A 20,278-nucleotide genomic window follows, 5' to 3' on the forward strand; every position below is an offset into this window, starting at 1 on the left:
GATAGGATAGGATCTTTATACAGAATGGAATGGAATGGAATGGAATGGAATGGAATGGAATGGAATAGAATAGAATAGAATAGAATAGAATAGAATAGAATAGAATAGAATAGAATAGAATAGAATAGAATAGAATAGAATAGAATAGAATAGAATAGAATAGAATAGAATAGAATAGAATAGAATAGAATAGAATCTTTATACGGAATGGAATGCAATGGGAATGGGAATGGGAATGGGAATAGAACAGAACAGAACAGAATAAAATAGAATAGAATAGAATAGAATAGAATCTTTATATGGAATGGAATGGAATAGGATAGGATAGAATAGGATAGAATAGAATCTTTATATGGAATGGAATGGAATGGAATGGAATGGAATGGAATGGAATAGAATAGAATAGAATAGAATAGAATAGAATAGAATAGAATAGAATAGAATAGAATAGAATAGAATAGAATAGAATAGAATAGAATAGAAAATAGAATAGAATAGAATAGAATAGAATCTTTATATGGAATCGAATGGAATGGAACAGAACGGAATAGAATCCGCCAAGTTCACACTATTGGGGTTTGGATGGCCCGATTTCCGGCCAATTTCTGGTGGAAAATTAAGAAAAGCAGGAACCTTACTTCCCCAACGGGATCAACACATTATTGGTTTAAAAGAAACAAACAGGCCTGTCTCCTTCAAAGCAATCCCCACATCATGGTTTCCCTCTGCAGTCCACAGCTTCCAAAGAACTGGCAATAAAGATGTGCGGTTTCTTGGCTACCAAACATCTGCTTGTTCCTTGCTCTGAAAGGGATCCTGGCAAATGTTGCTCGCAGCTGACCAGCTGCAGATAGGTCCACTGCCATGGCTTTTATTCTTGTGTGTCCAGATCCACCACCACCACCCCAACTCGGTTCGTGACGGATGCAAAGTGGGGCGTTTCAGAAGAAGAAACAAGATCCGCAAAGGGACCCCATCGGCTCTTGGTTTCTTACCAGCAGTTTCCCAAGAGTCCCTGAAGGATATCCGAGGGCCGGGGTGTCCGAAAAACGGACCACTTGACCGAGCGGTCTTTGAAGATGTTGCAGTTGATTTCGTGAGGCCTCAGCCATTGCTTTACTCGCTGCTGGACGCTGTCTCCTTCGGGAAAGCCGACCGACTTAGGACCAGGAGGAAAGCTGTCATCCACGAAGTTCACCTGGTTCTGCAGGGACAAAGTTAAAAAAAAAATATAATTAAATATAATTAAATACAAAAAGTTGAAGAAGTCAAGGCAGTTCCTGGGGCAGATGGGAGTTTTGCGCAAATAAGAAGCTGAGATGCAGGCTTACGTTTGTGAGACAGCCCCCACCCCACCCCCACCCCATTCTTCCCTTTCCCAGCCACATAACCAACAATTGGGACTTAGGAGACCAAGAGCCCAATATACTGACAGTCCTTAACTTACAGCAGTTCATTTAGTGACCCAAGTTACAACAGCACTGAAAAAAGTGACTTTATGACCATTTTTCACACTTACGACCATTGCAGCATCCCCGTGGTCGCATGATTAAAATTCAGCTCCTTGGCAACTGACTCATATTTATGATGGTCGCAGTGTCCCGGGGTCATGCGATCCCTTTGTGTGACCTTCTGACAAGCAGAGCCGATGGGGAAGCCAGGTTCACTTAACAACCGTGGAAAGGGAGGTCGTAAAAGGGGTTGTCAGAAGCTCGCAAAAAAGGGATCACATGACCCCGGGACACTGGAACAGTCATAAATATGAAGCAGTTGACACGCCTCCGGAGTCTGATCACGTGACCCTGGGGATGCTGCAACAGCGGTCGTTAAGTGTGAAAAACGGTCATGAGTCAATTTTTTCCGTGCTGTTGTTAACTTTAAACGGCCACTTAATGAACCGTTGTAAAGCGAGGACTACCTGTATGTGGAAGATCTGCTCTAAGGAGAAGGGGAATAAGAAGGCTTTTCAAACTTCAGTCTGCTGTATTGTAAAATATTTCCATGAATTTTCACCAATTATTTTTTGCAGAGGCTTTGATCCGTTCCGGATGCCTTTGCACTGTTTGCTCTCTATGCTGCTATTAAGTTTGCTGCACTTTTACATCAAATGTTCTGATTTTCTGGAACACCATTCTATGGGCCCTTTTATACCGAAACATAATTGACTTTTTTATTCGCTTACGACTTGCAATAAATGTGTCAGTGCTGCTGTGGTGGGTTCCCCCCCACACCCTGCAACTCATGCTTTTTTCTTTTCTTTTTGGATACTGTTTTGATATTTATCTTACTGTTTTATTTTGCGTTTTTGCACCAAACCTATGCGTTGATTTGCTGTTTTATTTATTCACTGATGATCATTCTAACCTACTGTTTTGAACTGCAACCGTACGTTAAACTGCTCAGAGAGCTCTTTTAAGGAGAATTGCTGTAAATTAGACTAAATGTTAAATTAAATTAAAAATTGAGCAATCTTTTAAATGAATAATGATAGCTCCGGCCTATTACTGGGTGCTATTCTTACTGGAAGAGATGCAGAGAAAGTCGCCTTTGATGATCAGGAGCCTGGAAATTAGATCTTTAAAGGAGAGGCCCAAGAAAACTTGAGTAGGTTTAGTTTTGAGAGAAAAGATCACCAAAAATAAGATTATGGTAACATTTTTCCAGTAGGTGAAAAACTAAGCCATACAACAACCTCAAGACCGGTTCTCTCTCAACCAGTGTGCAGGACTCCGGTTGAGCTCGCGGAGGCTTAACAGTTGGAAGGGACCTTGGAGGTCATCTAGTCCAAGCCCCTGCTCTGACAGGAAACCCTATACCAGGGGTCTTCAAACTTGGGCCCTTTTATGACTTGTGGACTTCAACTCCCAGAATTCCCTCAGCCAGGCCTGGGAGTTGAAGTCCACAAGTCATCAAGGGGCCAAGTTTGAAGGCCCCTTGCCCTATACCATTTCAGACAAATGGTTCTCCAGTCTTCAAAACCTCCAGTGTTGGACCACCCACAGCTTCTGAAGACAAGCCGTTCCACAGGTTAATTTGTTCTCACCGTCGAAAAATTTCTCCTTAGTTCTAGGTTGCTTCTCTCCTTGACTAGCTGGCTGAGAGTCGAAACCCACAAGTCTTAAAAGTTGCCGAGGTTGGACACCCATGGATTAGCAGGCCCCCAAGGTCCCTTCCAGCCCTAGGGTTCTACAACTCCATGAACACCTGCTTAACCACCCCACGAGGTGTCTAGAAAAAAAAGCACTGCAGTGCCAAGGCAAAGGGGGAAGAAATCTCTTACAGGCAGTTCAAAGGATCAACTCGAAAACGCCAACCCCGTCGTTCAGCTGGCGAGGAAAATGCCCCATGCCAGGGCCACCCGCTCTTCCGAAGCAGAGCACCCTCTGAAGCTGGACAGATAGTGTATATTCCAGAGACATTATTTGATGTGGCTTCATTTGCCACAGGCAATTGGAGAAATAAAACAGCTCTTGATCATTAAAGCTTCTCTACAGTTAGTTATTAATAAGTCTGGGATCAAGCTTTTCCCAAAGCAGCCAGAGGCTGGCAGGCAGGCTGAAAAGCTATGTCTGGCAGAAAGAGAGACGGAGACATGAAACGTCTATCGAGTGGAACTTGGGGTCCTTTATTTGCAGTCCCCAAAGCGCGGTGGGTCTGAAAAAAGATGTTTTTTCAGCCAGGCATTTGGCCTCATACTTTTTTTTTGGACCCTGCAGGGTGGGTGCTGGCGGTCGTGGTGTGACCATGTTGGAAATGTAAAGGGAAATGTAAAATGCCTGTGGAGATTCACCCATGGTCACGGCTGTCCCCAAAGTGTTTTTTTCCCCCAAAAGGAAAGTGGACTTTGTTTTTCCTAACAAAGGAAGAACAAAGTCCAGCTGGCTTTTGGGGTAAATGGATATGATATTTTGGGATCTTTTCTCATCTCTTTTTGGAGGAGGCTACGGCTGAAGGCAAATTATGCTCCTTAGGAAAGCCATCAAACCAGAAAAGAAACAAAAAAAGATCTGTTTTCTATGTTATGGTTTAGGACAGGGGTAGGCAACCTTGGCTCTTTGATGACTGGTGGACTTCAACTCCCAGAATTCCTGAGCCAGCCATGCTGAGGGGAAAGGAAGAGGTTTCCAAGCTGAGCCATGCTGGCTGAGGAGTCCACCAGTCATAAAAGAGCCAAGGTTGCCTACCCCTGGTTTAGGATATCCCATGAAGGTCTTAGGCATCCATTTTGCTCTTTAAACTTCTCCCCACAAGCCTCAATCCTTCCCCAAGAAGTGGTCCCTCAACGGAGAGCCCACTCACTCTAGGCAGGGTGCAAAGAGGGTGCCACACCCATATCAACTGCAGTTGGTTGGACTTCAACTCCCACAATTCCCAGGCCAACTTTAAAACCTGTAATCCACCAAGCCAATCCACCAATCAGCTGCAAGAGGAAACCCATTTTTCACAGGCAACAGGAAAAATGCACACCATCTCCCTTGTTGCTGATGGGAAAGGCAGAAGCTGGCGATCCAAACCAGTTCATGAAATCAATTGGGCCACCCCTCGCTGAGTGATCCAAGACCTGTTCTGGATAGCGAAGGTCCACAGTTCTTTCTATGAAAGGGATCTTTCTATGCTGGAGAGCCTAGAGAACTGGGTGTGTGGTGGAATGAGGTCTGGATTCCCAGGTGGGAGGGGCTGCCTTCCCGAGGTCAAAGAGGCGGTGAAGATTATATAGTTTGGTGGGAGAGAGTTAAGAAGGCTCCTCCCTAGCGATTCTCAGAGGATCTCTTTTGCGCTGCAAATAGTTGCTTTAGTTTGGCAAGATTTCTGTCTATAGATGAAGACCCATACAGGAAACTAAGTAAAGTTAAGGTTTCCATGTTCAGCCGTGTCTGACTCTAGGGCCCAACTCCGTTTCTTAGCCAAGGGAGCCAGCTTTGTCCAAAGACATTTCCCATGGTCATGTGGCCAGTATGACTATATGCCAAAGGCGTACAGAACAGTTATTTCCCACTGAAGTGGTACCTATTTATCTACTCGCGTTTGCATGCTTTACAATTCTAGGGGGCAGGAGTGACAGCAAGGAACAGGAGCTCACACACTTGTGCAGCGCTCAGCTCTCAAACCTGGGTTGTCAGTTTTCCAGCTGTCAAGCTCAGCGTCTTTAACTACTGAGCCATTGAACCTCTTTAAAGGAAACTACTCAGGAGTAATTCTGTGTGGTGTTCTTGGGGCCTGGCAGGTGTCAGGACAGGTAACCAAGCCACAGGGGTGCACACGTAGGGGAACAAATACTGAGGTGCCCTAGGTGCAACTGCTGACAAACGAGAGGCACAGATGTCAACGCACCTCTTGACAGAAAGAGACAATGTTCTCCCAGAGGGCTTTGGCCTCCCCTTCGTCCGTCTGCCGTCGCTTCTCCACGTGCATGCTCTCGCGCCGCCGAAGTGGCTTAATGCCCTTGCGCTGCGCCATGTAGACTTGAGGCGTGTGGCAGGCGAGGCAGTGTTTGGCCTTGAGCTCATTGAGGAGTGTGCAAGCAGGGCACGCCCACTGGCTGGCTCGCTCAGGGGTGACCGGGGGCTGCAACGGGAAGAGACGGGCTACTTTGCGGGCAGAAGGAGCTCTGGTGCTACAAGCCACACAGGTGCCTTTCTCCGAGCCACACTCGGGGCACTTGGCAGCTGGCTCTGTCTGCCAGCTATGCTCCTGGAAGCCATGCAATTTGGAGGAGCCACAGGCTTTGCACTTCTGGGACACGGTGGGGTTCTTCAAGGTGCACTTGGAGCAGGACCAGGTAGTGAAGTCGGGGCTGGAGGGCCCACAGGGCGTAAAACGAACAGAGTCCCCCGTCAGATCAATAGTGTCACTGCCTTTCTGGCTGCTGCAAGCTTCGCAGGACTCACTCCCCGAGGTGTTGAGCAGGGAACAGGCGCTGCACTGCCAGGGCGGCAAGCTCACGTCCATCTCTTCCTCCAGCACGCTCAGACGCTTGGTCGCCATCAACTCCTGGAAGCGAATGGCCTTCTGCACGGGGGTTGGTGGGGAAGCCGGCTGGGAAGCTTCAGGGGCCGGGGGCTGGAGTTGGGGTGGCACTTCTCGGCGGCTACGGGGAACGGGGTTGTTCTGGAGACCGGGGGAGAAAAGGCTGAAGGCTGGCATCTTCTGACTCTCTTCCTCCGCAATGGCAGTGCCCTGATTGGCGGCCGGATGGCCCTCCGGGGTCTCGGTGGCAGGAGCTATCTGGAAGCCGGCAGGTGTGATGATTTCGGGGACCACCAGTGCCTCTGGAGGGATCTTGGGCAGGGAGAGCTTGCGAGGGCCCCCGCAGGCTGAGCAGGAATTGGCAACGGGTGTGTTATGGAGGGTGCAGCGCTGGCAGGCCCAGCCCTCCTCCAGCAGTGCCTCTTCGGGGCTCTTCCCCCCCGAATCCTCCCCGGGGCTCTCCATCTGCGGCATGTCCTCCTTGCAACCGGCTTTGGGTTCTACTAGGACGGTGGGCTTCGGCAGGACCCCATTGAGGATTGGCAGAGGGGAGCCTCCTGGCCCGGGTTCAGGGGTGAAGCCGCACACCTCGCAGGCCTCTTTGCCCACAAAGTTCCGGAAGGTGCATCGGGCACAGGCCCACTTCTGCTCCTCCACACTCAGGCGCAAGATGTGATTGAGGTCGGGCTTCTGGCGGGGGGCCTCGCAGATGGAGCATTGGCGCTGTCCCACGGGGTTCAGGAAAGTACAACGGGTGCAGGACCATTCCCGCACAGTGGCCATAGAACCAGAAGAGTGGGTGCGGCTGAAAGAGAAGAAGGAGGAGGGAGACGACCGTTAGCGGACACAGCGAAAAGGATCCCACGAAAGAGGAGAGAGTCATTCATTATCATCATGACTGATTCTAAAGATGGGGTGCCTGCGGCCCTCAAGGATTCACGGCAGCTCCAGCCAGTTAGCAATGAGGGGGTGAAAGTTAAGTGGTATTGTCAACAAACGTTCCTTAGAGTAATCCCAACCAGGAGGAGGAGCCAGCTTGTCTTAGGCTATGAAGTTGGGGATTAGCAAATCTACACCTTGTCTCTTGGGGAACAACTGGCATAATCCGTATGGCCTATTGCAGATGGCTTTCCAAGGAAGCAGGAAAAGGACAATCTGGAATGACAAGGTGAAGAACACCCTTTTCTTCAGGCACGGTTGCTCAAAAACATTCCACTTTCAGTAGGAGTCTGAAGGTCTTGCAAGAACATCCAGCTAGCAAGTCCATACCCTCTAGCCTAGGGGTAGGCAACCTTGGCTCTTTTATCACTTCTGGACTTCAACTCCCAGAATTCCTGAACCAGCATGGGGGAACTATGGCCCTTCATGACTCGTGGACTTCAACTCCCAGAATTCCTGAGCCATCATGGGGGAACTATGGATCCTTCATGACGTGTGGACTTCAACTCCCAGAATTCCTGAGCCAGCATGGGGGAAACTATGGATCCTTCATGACGTGTGGACTTCAACTCCCAGAATTCCTGAGTCAGCATGGCTGGTTCAGGAATTCTGGGTGTTGAAGTCTACAAGTCATAAAAGAGCCAAGGCTGCCTACCCCTGCTAGCCAGAAGGTACCCCATCGGGAAGAGTTCCCATCATCATACATCTCACTCAGATTGCTCCTGCCTACGTTGTTCTCCTTATTTTCCCAACCTTAAAGAAATGATGCCTTCAGAAACTACTATTCATAATATTTAAAGATCAAAGAGAGACTGCAGCTCCTCAGAATGCAAAGCAGATTATTCCATACTCAGCTATGGCCTCTGCTCAACACATGTCTTTGCCAGAGGGAGCTTCTTTGGCGGCGGGGGGGGGGGAGGAATTTGCTATTTATACTCATAGGTTGCACATGACATGACATGTCAAGGAAGGATGGAAGAGCTGCAGACATATGCCTTTTTCCTGTAAAGACATCCAGAATTAGCACCTCTGGAATCAGAGGAAATTGCTCTCTTCTGGCCCTTGATGATGGTCAAATATGGTCCCCAGATTCCACTCTGAGGCTTTTCAAGGGCATCTGTTTGATCAGTGCAAAAGCAGGAAGATATTAAACAAACTCCAATCAGCAGAGTCCTTTTTATTATTCTTCAGGAGTTAACTGTTGCTTCAGATCGTGCTTAAATTATTCAACCTTGGGTTTCTTATTCAGACTTTGCTTTCTGGGATGCTTGTGCAAGACCACAAGTCCCACTGGCCCAGCAGACAGAGAGTCATAGCTAGAAACAGCATTCAAGACCTGCTTGGTATTGTTAGCCTTCAGAATTTTAGGACCTGTAAGTGCTAAATCTGGTGAGGCAAACGACCTGCAGTTCTGAGGCTTAGAGAGGACATTTATCTGAGCACATCAAAGGCACCAAGCCAGCCAGGAGCTATAAACAATTTGGACAAGGAAGAGAGGAAGAAGTCTAGAGTTTAAATTCTGCAGCATACAGATTACGACGTTTTAGAAACTTTTTTAAGACTTTGGAAAGAAGTGCAGAGAGGAGCAACTAAGACGACTAAAGGCCTGAAGATATGAAGAACGTATGAGGAACGGTTGCGGGATTTGGGTTTGGCTAGTCTAGAGAAGAGGGACGCGGTGGCTCAGTGGGTTAGGACGCTGAGCTTGTCGATCAGAAGGTCGGCAGTTTGGCGGGTTGAATCCCGAGTGCCGCGTAACAGAGTGAGCGCCTGTTACTCGTCCCAGCTTCTGCCAACCTAGCAGTTCGAAAGCACGTAAAAATGCAAGTAGAAAAATAGGGACCACTACGGTGGAAAGGAAACAGCGTTCCGTGCGCCTTTGGTGTCTGGTCATGCCGACCACATGACCATGGAGACGTCCTCGGACAAGCGCCGGCTCTTCGGCTTTGAAACGGAGATGAGCACCGGCCCCTAGAGTCGGAAACGACTAGCACGCATGTGCTGGGGAACCTTTACCTTTACCCTTAGTCTAGAGAAAAGAAGGACTAGAAGTGACGTGATAGCAGTATTCCAGTTTTTGAGGAGCTACCGCAAAGAAGAGGGGGGGGTCAACTTATTTTCCAAAGCACCTGAAGGCAAGACAAGAAACAATAGATGGAAACTAATCAAGGAGAGAAGCAACCTGGAATTAAGGAGAAGCTTCCTAAAACTGAAAACAATTAACCAGTGGAAGGGCTTGCCTTCAGAAGTTGTGGGTGCTCCATCGCTGGAGGTTTTCAAGAAGAGACTGGACAACCATTTGTCTGAAATGGGTGCAGGGTTTCCTACCTGAGCAGGGGATTGGACCAGAAGACCTCCAAGGTCCTATCTATTCTATTCTATTCTATTCTATTCTATTCTATTCTATTCTATTCTATTCTATTCTATTCTATTCTATTCTATTCTATTCTATTCTATTCTATTCTATTCTATTCTATTCTATTCTATTCTATTTCTATTCTATTCTATTCTATTCCATTCTCCATTTCATCTATTCTGTTCTGTTCTGTTCTATTCTTTCTATTCTATTCTCAATTCTCTATTCTATTCTATTCTATTCTATTCCATTCTTTTATTATTCTATTTTATTCTATATTCCATTCCATTCCATCCTCCTATCCTATCCTATCCTATCCTATCCTATCCTATCCTATCCTATCCTATCCCCATTCTCATTCTCTTCTCTTCTCTTCTCTTCTCTTCTCTTCTCTTCTCTTCTCTTCTCTTCTCTTCTCTTCTATTCCATTCTTTTATTATTCTATTTTATTCTATATTCCATTCCATTCCATTCCATTGGTTCCATTCTCATTCTCAATTCTACTCTACTCTACTACACTCTACTCTATTCTGTTCTTTTATTATTCTATTCTATTCTATATTCCATTCCATTGCATTGCATTCTTCTTAATATTCTCTTCTATTAAACTTGCAAAAGGCAAATTATTTCTGCCTAGGTGATGACATGCTTCTTTGCAATAAAGAGTGTAATCTAGTCCAGGTGCCTCTAGAAGTCTTCTTCTGCCAGGTAAGTCTATTTCTGAAGAGGGATCTGGAGAGTGGAGCTGAGGGGAACATGGGCAGGTGAGGACCAAGGTGGTAAATGGGTTTTCACACCTGTCAGCACAAGTGGGAAAGTGGGTGCTGAAGTCAGAAGCAGGTTGTGGCCCTTGAGTGTGAGACAAATGCGCGAGCCTTTGCAAACAACACTGGAACACGGAACACATTTTGAGAATCGCCAATTTAACCATTTTAGATAAATTTTCTCCGGACATTTCCAAATGGCACTTATAAAATGTGTACAATCGCCCAATGCATTGATTTGTTTTTAAAAGGAAAATTACCTAGCAGATTAAGCCACCATAAAAGGAAAGAATGACACCTAATTTCCATTTGTGCTCCCAATGAAAGATGGCAACCTATAAAACTCTACAGTTATTTCTGCCCGTGTGCAGAAGGGAGAGAAAAAAGAAATCAGAAAAATGTGCAGAAAAGAAACAAACTCCATCACCCCAGCAATTTCAGAAAATTATGGGGGGGGGGGGTTGCAATTAACTTTCTAACACAGACCTGGGCATTTTATCCTGCCCTTTGGGCCATCCCTGTCCAGCACACGTGCGGTCAATCGGAAATTAGAAATCAAATATAAATTAACATATGCCATGCATGCAATACAACAGCACTGCTTTCATTTTGAAAGCAACTATTTTTCCCCCTCAATTTACATTTGTGTGTGTGTGCGTGCACGTGTGTGTGTGTGTGTGTGTGTGTGTGTCTATGCAGCTTCACAGCAATGTGTTGGTCCTAAGAAGCAGCGGATGGAAACTAGTCAAGGAGAGAAGCAACCTAGAACTAAGGAGAAACTTCCTGACAGTTAGAACAATTAACCAGTGGAACAACCTGCCTCCAGAAGCGGTGAATGCTCCAAAACTGGAAGTTTTTAAGAAGAGACCGGACAGCCATTTGTCCAAAATGGTGTAGGGTTTCCTGCCTGAGCTGGGGGTTGGACTAGAAGACCTCCAAGGTCTTCTAGTCCACCCCGATCTAATGGCTCGATTTTGCTGGGCAGAAATTATCCCAGGGACTATGAACGGCTGAGCTGTAATTCTACATACACACAAGAACACCAGACAAAATTATTTTCTCTCTAGCGAACCACAGAAAGGTAGGCGATTGACTTCTGCACCATTAAACCATCAGTCCGCCCAGCTTAGAGTTTATGGAGATTCTCAATCATCCAGACCAGGGTTTTCCCCTTTTCCAAAAGGCAACTGGGTTGTCTTGATTTTTTTTTCCCTTTGAAAACGTTTCGCTTCTCATCCAAGAAGCTTCTTCGCAGAACAGCTTCTTGGATGAGAAGTGAAGGGAAAAAAAGAAAAGAAAGTCCAATTACTTTTGGAAAAGCACCTATGGGACATCTGGCTTGGTGTGGCAAACACCACTAGCCACTGTGTCACGACTGCCTAAAGCTCCCAGGCCAGTGGTGGGATTCAAATAGGTGAACAAGCGGTTCTCTGTGTGGATGATGCTTCCGGAAGTCCGTTCTGGACCTGGGCAACAAAAAAAATTAGCTACCGGTTCTGCCGAAGTGGTGCGAATTGGCTGAATCCCACCACAGGAAGGAAAGAAGGGAGGGAAGGAGGGAGAGAGGGAGGGAGGGAGGGAGGAAGGAAGGAAGGTGTGGGATTCAAATATGGGAACAACCGGTTCTCTGTGTGGATGCCGCTTCCGGAAGTCCGTTCTGGACCTGGGCAACAAAACATTAGCTACCGGTTCTGCCGAACTGGGGTGAATTGGCTGAATCCCACCACTGTTCCAGGCCCTAAACAGCCAACAATTGCACACTGTTCCTACTGATGTCTGACAACTTTCTAGTTTGGAATAAACGTCAGGATCAACAACTGCGTCGACAGGGATGTCTAATGTCTCTCCCTGCTCCTCAAAAGAGGCCGTTGAACTGCAGCTCTCAACATCCCACGCCACTGGCCATATTGGTAAGAACTACAAGAGGTTGTAGTTCCACAGCGTCTGGAAAGCTGCACGTTTCCACTCCTGTTTCAGGAGGGGCAGGCAAGGACCTTCATTTGATTTGTTTGTGGGGAAGTTGAGGTAAGGTGGTAGGGAAACCCTTTCGTGCTCCAAAACTAAAAGGCAGATGGGTAGGGGAAGAACGCTGGCATCATCTGATGTAACCATGCCCACTCGCTTCTTGACGTCAACCGTCATCCCCAATTGTCTCCTCCCCGTCCTTCTTCCCGACATTTTTAAAATGTCTTTCTCTGTATCCCACTTTTATTATTTCTACCAATAACTCAACGTGGCAAACACATCCATCACAACACACCTCCTATTTTCTCAACAACAGCAGCCCTGTGAGGTATGTTGGGCTGAGAGAGACAGAGAGAGAGAGAGAGAGAGAGAGATGTGATTGGTGCAAAGTCACTCAGCTGACTTTTCTGTCTACTAAGGCGGGTTTAGAACTCACAGTCTCATGGTGATTGGCCCCAAATTATCCAACCAGCTTTCATATCTAAAGTGGGACTACAATTCCCAGTCTCATGGTGATTGGCCCCAAATTATCCAACCAGCTTTCATATCTAAAGTGGGACTACAATTCCCAGTCTCATGGTGATTGGCCCCAAATTATCCAACCAGCTTTCATATCTAAAGTGGGACTACAATTCCCAGTCTCATGGTGATTGGCCCCAAATTATCCAACCAGCTTTGATATCTAAAGTGGGACTACAATTCCCGGTCTCCTGGAGATTGGCCCCAAATTATCCAACCAGCTTTCATATCTAAAGTGGGACTACAATTCCCGGTCTCCTGGAGATTGGCCCCAAATTATCCAACCAGCTTTCTTATCTAAAGTGGGACTACAATTCCCCGTCTCCTGGAGATTGGCCCAAAGTCACCCAGCTGACTTTCATGCCTAAAGCGGGACTACAATTCACTATCTCCTGGTTTCTAACCCGGTGCCTTCACCATTAGAGCAAACGGGCTCCTTTTTCCTTGTCTCCCCTCTCTGCTGTTTCCTACTGGACCTCTTCTCTCTACCGTCTCATCTGCAGTTGCGCGATTACTTTCAAACCCCACGACGCTGCTGCCCTAGTTACAAGACATTGGTGCCTGCCAGACGCAACCTCTCTGACTTTACATCAGAGAAGGAATGGGAAGGGGGAATCTTCTGGCTACCCACACTCCACTGTGCCTTAGTCCTGGAAGGCCTTCTTCTACCAGGAGCCCAGCCAACGTATGGCCAAGCAACCGAAGACGTCCGCAGGCAACTAGCCATTATAAATAGGTCAGATCATAAGCCTACTGAACCAGCCTCTCCCCAGATCTTTCTGCTGGTGATCAGCAATTTTCCTGCTTCTCTTTATTAGATCAACCTGTCTTGATTCTGCTTGATGTCAGCCGTAATTAGCAAGGGACAACAGACATCAAACAGCCAGCTGATGAAAGCCTAACATTCTGCACCATTAGCTTTGTAACCACGAGGAGGAGGAGAGGCTGTTTTCAAAACTGGCAATGCGATGGGCTCAAAATTAGGCAGGCCAACAACCTCAGTCTCACAACTACTCTGATGTTTATCCCATGTCCTGGTTGTCATAGAAGTTTCATTATCCAGCTTATTAAGGGTTCTCCGAAATGTTATCATGGATATTTGCAGAGCTGTGGTGGTATAACAACTCAAGAGAGCAAGCTATGGGATCATATTAATCTCTAGCTTAACGAGATCCAAGCCATGCATTCACCAGATTAACCTTTTCTAACTTGGATGTTTTCCACAATAAATAATTGACCAGGATGTTCAACGGAATTCTCAGAGCTGGAGCCAGAACACACACCTCTTGGAGAGTTTTATGTGGGGGGGGGGGAAACAAGCCTACACTAAATGAACTATTTCTTTTCAACCCAACGTCCTTTTGTCCATCTCATTTGCCGAGAGACAACAGTTGGACTAATGGAGGGGTCTCCAAACTTGGCAACTTTTAAGACTTGTGGACTTCAACTCCCAGCATGGATGGCTGGGGAATTCTAGGAGCTGAAGTCCACAAGTCTTCACGTCTTAGAAGTTTGGAGCATGGCTGGCTCAGGAATTTTGGGAGTTGAAGTCCACGAGTCATAAAAGAGCCAAGGTTGCCTACCCCTGGTATAGACCAGCGATGGTGAACCTTTTAGACATCGAGTGCCCAAACTGCAACCCAAAACCCACTTATTGATCGCAAAGCGCCAACACGGCAATTGAACCTGAATACTGAGGTTTTAGTTTAGAAAAAAAACAACTCATGCATTAACATCTTTTGTCTTAAAAGAAAAAACACAATGACAAAACTTCCAATGATGCAAACAACTTTGTACTGAAAGGTAAAAGTTTGCATTTGGCATGCTTTTGAACAATTAATGTGTTTTTTGCTGTTGTATGCATGCTGATCATTTGTCTAACCTTGGCTCATACTTTGTAAAGTTTTGAGGGCAACACATGCAGCACTCGGGTCATCTGTTAGTCTGATTCTGGTGTCAGACTTGATATAATTCAAAGCTGAAAACAGCGGGCTCACTCCAGAGGCTTGTTTTGGCTAGGAAGGGGCTTGAGAAATGGCTTTTTCTGCAAAAACGTAGCCAAAAAGTGAGGTGCGCGTGCCCACAGAGAGGGCTCCGAGTGCCCCCTCTGGCACACGTGCCATAGGTTCGCCTCCACTAGTCTAGACCATCAAACAAAGATGCACAAAATATTTTCTATAAAAATGTCTGGTCTCTGCAGCAGGGCCATATTGTGAGCCTATTTGAAGTTCTATCTTTAATTTTTGGGCAATTCCTCACTGATCCCTGGATTGGTTTTTTTCGTGAAGTTTTTATAAAATTATTGTACGCTCTCTTAAGGCATTGCTGCTTAGGCAGCCCAATTAAATCAAACGAATGAATGGCAACACAGCCATCGTAGCCACGACTAGGGAGAAAGTGGAGGTAGTCCGCAGTTTATAACCATTCATTTAGCCACCATTCAAACTTACAATTGCACTAAAAAAAGTGACAGAAGACCGACTCTCGGATTTATGATCTTTGCAGCCTCCCCTACAATCATGTGATCTAAATTTGGGTGCTTGGCAACCAGCATCCATTTATGGTGACTGCAGAAGCTTCTGAGTCAGTTGCTCATCATTTGCCACCTTCCTAGCTGGCTTTGGACGAAAGAAAGCAAAAAAAGGTTGTGAAATTCAGCCTGACTTAACAACGGCCTTGCTTAGCAGTGCAAATTCTGGTCTCAACTGTGGTTGTAAGCTGAGGACTACGTTGATGGGGAAAGAGAGAAAAACTGCCACAATTTTCGAAGCAGACACACTGGTGTTTTTTTTCTTCCTTCCGCATCTTTTATTTCCCCAGTGACCCCTGAGTCTGCCAGCTAAGCTAACTTCCCCAAAATCAAAGCTACAAATACAAATAGCTTTGCCGTGGTCTTAAGACTAGTAATATCTTAATAAAACAGTCAAAAATGAGTGTGTGTGTGGATAGATAGATAGATAGATAGATGATAGATAGATAGATAGATAGATAGATAGATAGATAGATAGATAGATAGATAGATAGAGATAAGATATAGAGGATAGATAATAGATAGATACATACACACACACACACACACACACACACACACATATATGTACACACATACTGCACAGTCTTGCTCTGCCAACAGGAACATCATGCAGTAAGTCCTTTCAGCTAAAAGGTTTTTAATAAACATGAACATCACTTAGATAGCAAGAATTGTTTAACTAATAAAGACTGCAATAAGCTTAACCAGAGAGAGGTCAGTATAAAATGCAAAAGCTCCAAATCATGTGTTCAACTGATTCACGAGAGTGTACAGGTAACATTCAACTTACAGCCACCATGGAATCCCAAATTTCTGTTGTTAATTGAGACACTGGTTAAGTGAGTTTTGCCCCATGTTATGACCTTTCTCTGTCACCTTTGTTAAGCAAATCACTGCAGTTGGTAAGCTATTAACCTGGTGGTGAAGTGAATCTGGTTTCCCCCTTGAGTGGGCTGGTCGGAAGGTCGCAAAAGGGGGGATCGCGTGACCTTGGGTCACAGCGACGGCCCTAAGTGTGAACCAGCTGCCAAGCCTATGAATTTTGATCACGTGATCACGGGGTTGCTGCAAAGGTTGTAAACGTGAAAGACAGTCATCAGTCACTAAATGAACTGTCGTAAGTCGAGGAGCACTTGTAGCCTTTCTGTACCTGGGATGCTTGTCATTCTTCTTCAAGAACTGCTGAGGAGAGGACGCAGAAGCAAGCCCTGATAAACGCCCAAAAATATTTAGGGTGGCTAAACGCCTTTAGATAAACAGCTGAAATAAAACTTTCTCCCGAAGACCCGTCTGTCTTAGGACATTTGACTCGGTTCAGGTTGTAGCTTATCAGCCCCCTGGGCTTAATGCAAGCCACGGATTGATTCATTCATTTGATTTGATTCCTACAGCCGCCCACCTCAGCAAAGGACTAGGTGTGGCTCACAATTCAGAACATACGTTACAATTTTAAAAATATTAAAAATATTCAAAAACCATAAAAACAGTACAAAGCATTAAAACAGTAAAAAAAAAGAAACATGAAAATGTCTAATTTGCAACCATGATAGGTTGCTTTGGAGAAAATCCAGATGTTTGCAATTCAGCTACCTATTATGCAACCACTGGGATGTCTCTCTGTCTGGTACTGCTGATGGGAGCAGCCTGTTGGCATCAAGCCAGTTGTGACCCAGGTGAAATGCTTAAGTAATTCTTGCCTCCAGAAGTTGTGGGTGCTCCAACACTGGAGGTTTCTAAGAAGAGACTGGACAACCATTTGTCTGAAATGGGATAGAAGACTAGAAGACCTCCAAGGTCCCTCCCAACTCTGTAACTCTGTGAAGTATCATCTTGAGTTTCTAGCTTCTTTGCAACTACAACTGCCTTTACTTCCCAACAACTTGGCCTATGAGATATATCCCTATGGAAAGCATTCCACTGCTCCATATTGCTTGGCAATGTTTTCCCATGCCATTAAAAAGCAAGGCAACAGAGTCCTGGTGATGCAGGAGTTAAAATGCAGTATTGCAAGCTAACTCTGCCCACAGTCTGGAGTTTGATCCTGATCGGCTCAAGGTTGACTCAGACTTCCATCCTTCCAAGGTCAGAAAAATGAGGACCCAGATTGCTGGGGGCAACAGGCTGACTCTGTAAACCGCTTAGAGACGGCTGTGAAGCACTGTGAAGTAGTATATGAGTCTAAATGCCATTGCTAACGCTAAATTATCTTCCACAATTGATGGCAAATTAGAACATCTATTGCTCAGTTCATGCTTTCGTTTGGATTCCCAACTGGCACTGTTCACAAAAATAAGACAATTTACACGAGCATTCATCTCCCAGTACAAAGTTGCTCCCAACGTATTGTCAGTAATGATTATTCAGTACATGAGCAAGAACGTACCACGTTGTCTCCAAATCTTCCTGAAGTCCCACTGATAATTCCAACAGCTTTCGTGGAGTTCTGCTTTGCTAAAATTCACAGCCAAAAATCTCCAACATCTACTCCTTTCAAGAACCAGGGCAGCATAAAAGAGCACAATTCACAGCTGGTCTACATCCATTTGAGGTTCAAAGATTTCTGAATGAAATGTGTGCTTTCCTACGTCAATCTCATTTTAGACACTAAACACTTCCTTCCTGTAGCCACCCTTATTACACTTTCTTGCGCAGGAATTTAGAAAACCAGAGTCTAAAAATATTCGGCACCAAAGCGTAGAGTTTAATTGGGCATTGCTAACGGTGGTATAATTTTCAAGACTCTGAGGATCTTCCAGATTTTCCCTCTTTTTGTCCGAGCTACCAAACTGCCACTACCTTTCGTTTCATAAATTTAAAACCTGTTTTCCTGAAAACTCTCTAGCGTACTTCCCTTACACTGTGAATGTCAATGGTACAATCTTTAATTGTGCAGAATTCTCTCCCCACCCAAATTCTGGGACAGGAACTAAACTCAAGAAAACAACCACTTTTTAGTGAAGGAGAAGATACGGTGATGGAGGCACACAGCATTCAACCCCGCTACTACCCAGTCTTTTGCAGCTTTGCTTTGCATAAATCTGAGATAAATCTAAACCACGGTGGATCGCCAGAGCTAAACAAATTCACATGTTGGGGGACAGCATGCTAGGGAAGCTGGGGAGAAATAAAAAGGGAATGAATCAGCTTGTCAGTGCCAAGAGAAAGGCCTGCAGTCTATTAACCCATGCTCTCCTTCCCCAAATACCACGGTTAATAATAATAATAATAATAATAATAATAATAATAATAATAATAATAATAATAATAATAATAATAATAATAATAATAATGAAATGCTTTGTTGGTATTCAAACTGAGGTTCTACCTCGTTGCTTCAAAGAAACTAAGAATCAAAACCAAGAATGATTCTTAAGAGTCTAAGGAAAATGATAAACTAGGATTCTTAGTTTGCATGACATGCTAAAATCAGCTTTTCCTGGACCGCTGAACAGCTGCCATAGTGGGGAACAGCTGTGAAAAATATGAGTCAGTTATTGACCAACCATGACACTCAGACAATGCGGTCATTTGGGCTGATATGCATCTGCCCCCATAATTTGCCATGGTATTCTAGTTCTGAAAGCATGAGATCTGGAGATCTTCAGCCGTTATGTTGGAGCTGGACCAGGAAGGGCTGAAGTCCATCCCCAGCCAACTATCTTGGGTGGGTCTGGGCCAATCCCTTTTTCCCACCTTACTTCAAAGGACTGTGGTGGGGAAAATAAAAATAGTGGGAGGCAGTGTTATGTGTACTATTTGCATTAATTAATAGTTGAGGGGCTGTCAGAAACAAAGGGGGCTCAACCTATTCTTCAAAGCCCCTGAAGGCAGGACAAGAAGCAATGGATAGAAACTAATCAAGGACAGAAGCAACCTGGAACTAAGGAGAAACTTCCTGACAGTCAGAACATTCAACCAGTGGAAGGGTTTGCCTTCAGAAGCTATGGGTGCTCCAACACTGGAGATTTTAAAGAAGAGATTGGACAACCATTTGTCTGAAATAGTATAGGGTTTCCTGTTTCAGCAGGGGGTTAGTTTAGGTGGCCACAAAGCAAAAAGTCCATTACTAGCAGGAAACAGATTGAGAGATTGTTCTCAAATTCCACAGTGAAGAATTTAGACAAAAAAGATAAACAAGGTAGATATTTGCCAAGTCTTTTGGATTGAATGCCAGGGATCGAGAGCTTTTTCATGTTTTGCTTGTGTTCCGTGTGTTTTAAGATTGGTTGTGCTGTTTTAAGTGTGACTCTGTTTGTACACCCATCCAGTCACGTTAATGTGAGATGGGCAGCCACAGAAAGGCGCTAAATAAACAAAGGAGTTCCTAGGAATTTAACAGATTGGCATTAATTTGGCACCCAAGGCTGCCTCGTAAGTTATTACTAGCCCTTTACAATTGCTAGTTTGCATATTTCAAATGCATGTCATTAGTATGACTTGCACAGCACTTTCTTTGGCAAGGCGGACATATACCAACAAATTTATTCCTCGTTTATTTTCAGAAAGCTTCTCGGTTGCCAGCGTGAAAAATCCTTGACAAACTGTGAAATCTAAAAATGTAGACTTTCTTTTGTGATCTCACACAACAGTTGCTTTTTCACAAACAGTAAAATAGAAATGAAGGGACTTTTAATGAGAAGAAGTATACGCCGACCGTGGTCCATTCCAAATAACTTTAATTTGGGACATTATTTATCTATTACTAGGGCTTTCTATTCCATTATAAAAAATATTAACAGATGCCGTATTTATTAAAACATGAAACAAACTGGGTTTGTGTGCGAGCTGGGGTTCTGGAAATCAGAACATAACTCAATAAAAGAAAGAAATTAAAAAATCACTACAATAAAAGTCAGTTCAAAAGACTGCAATTATTGCTGTGCGAAAAACATATCCAGCGTTGTTTTTTTGGTTACCAGATCTCACTTGGTTTAATTACAGAAAATATGTTTTGAATTTTTTTTTATGTAAAGAAGAAAATGTCGGTGATATTCGCAGAAGTGGAGTGTGCTTAGCTCTTATTTGGATAGTGGTGGCAAAAAGGTCTACGGATTTGCTTTCTTTTGCTACAGAATTCTTTTCTCTGGGGGGTTGATCGCTTCCTTTGCTGCAATTAAGTCCCAAAGGGAGATATCTAAAAGAAACTCCTTCCAGGAGTTTGAGAGGCCTTTTCAAATTGGGGTGTACAGCCAGGCAAGCAGGCTTTAGTGATGAAAAGCTATGCCAACAGAAAAT

The 20,278-nt window shown here is 44.9% G+C and overlaps 1 protein-coding gene across 7 annotated transcripts in view; it reads right to left on the reverse strand.

The window, feature by feature from the left end:
* The window catches only part of CAPN15 (calpain 15), a 109,671-nt gene that overhangs the window by 16,997 nt on the left and 72,396 nt on the right, over nt 1-20,278 (reverse strand). For all 7 annotated transcript variants that reach the window (XM_081338369.1, XM_081338366.1, XM_081338371.1 and 4 more), the window contains 2 exons: nt 5,332-6,772; nt 996-1,204 (listed from right to left, as the gene is read on the reverse strand). In XM_081338369.1, the coding sequence (XP_081194495.1) occupies nt 996-1,204; nt 5,332-6,750 (1,628 nt within the window). In that variant the 5' untranslated portion in view covers nt 6,751-6,772. The remainder of the gene's footprint in view (nt 1-995; nt 1,205-5,331; nt 6,773-20,278) is intronic.

This window comes from Vipera berus (assembly GCF_964194415.1).
Source record: "Vipera berus genome assembly, chromosome: 13".
NCBI classification, from domain to species: Eukaryota; Metazoa; Chordata; class Lepidosauria; order Squamata; family Viperidae; genus Vipera; species Vipera berus.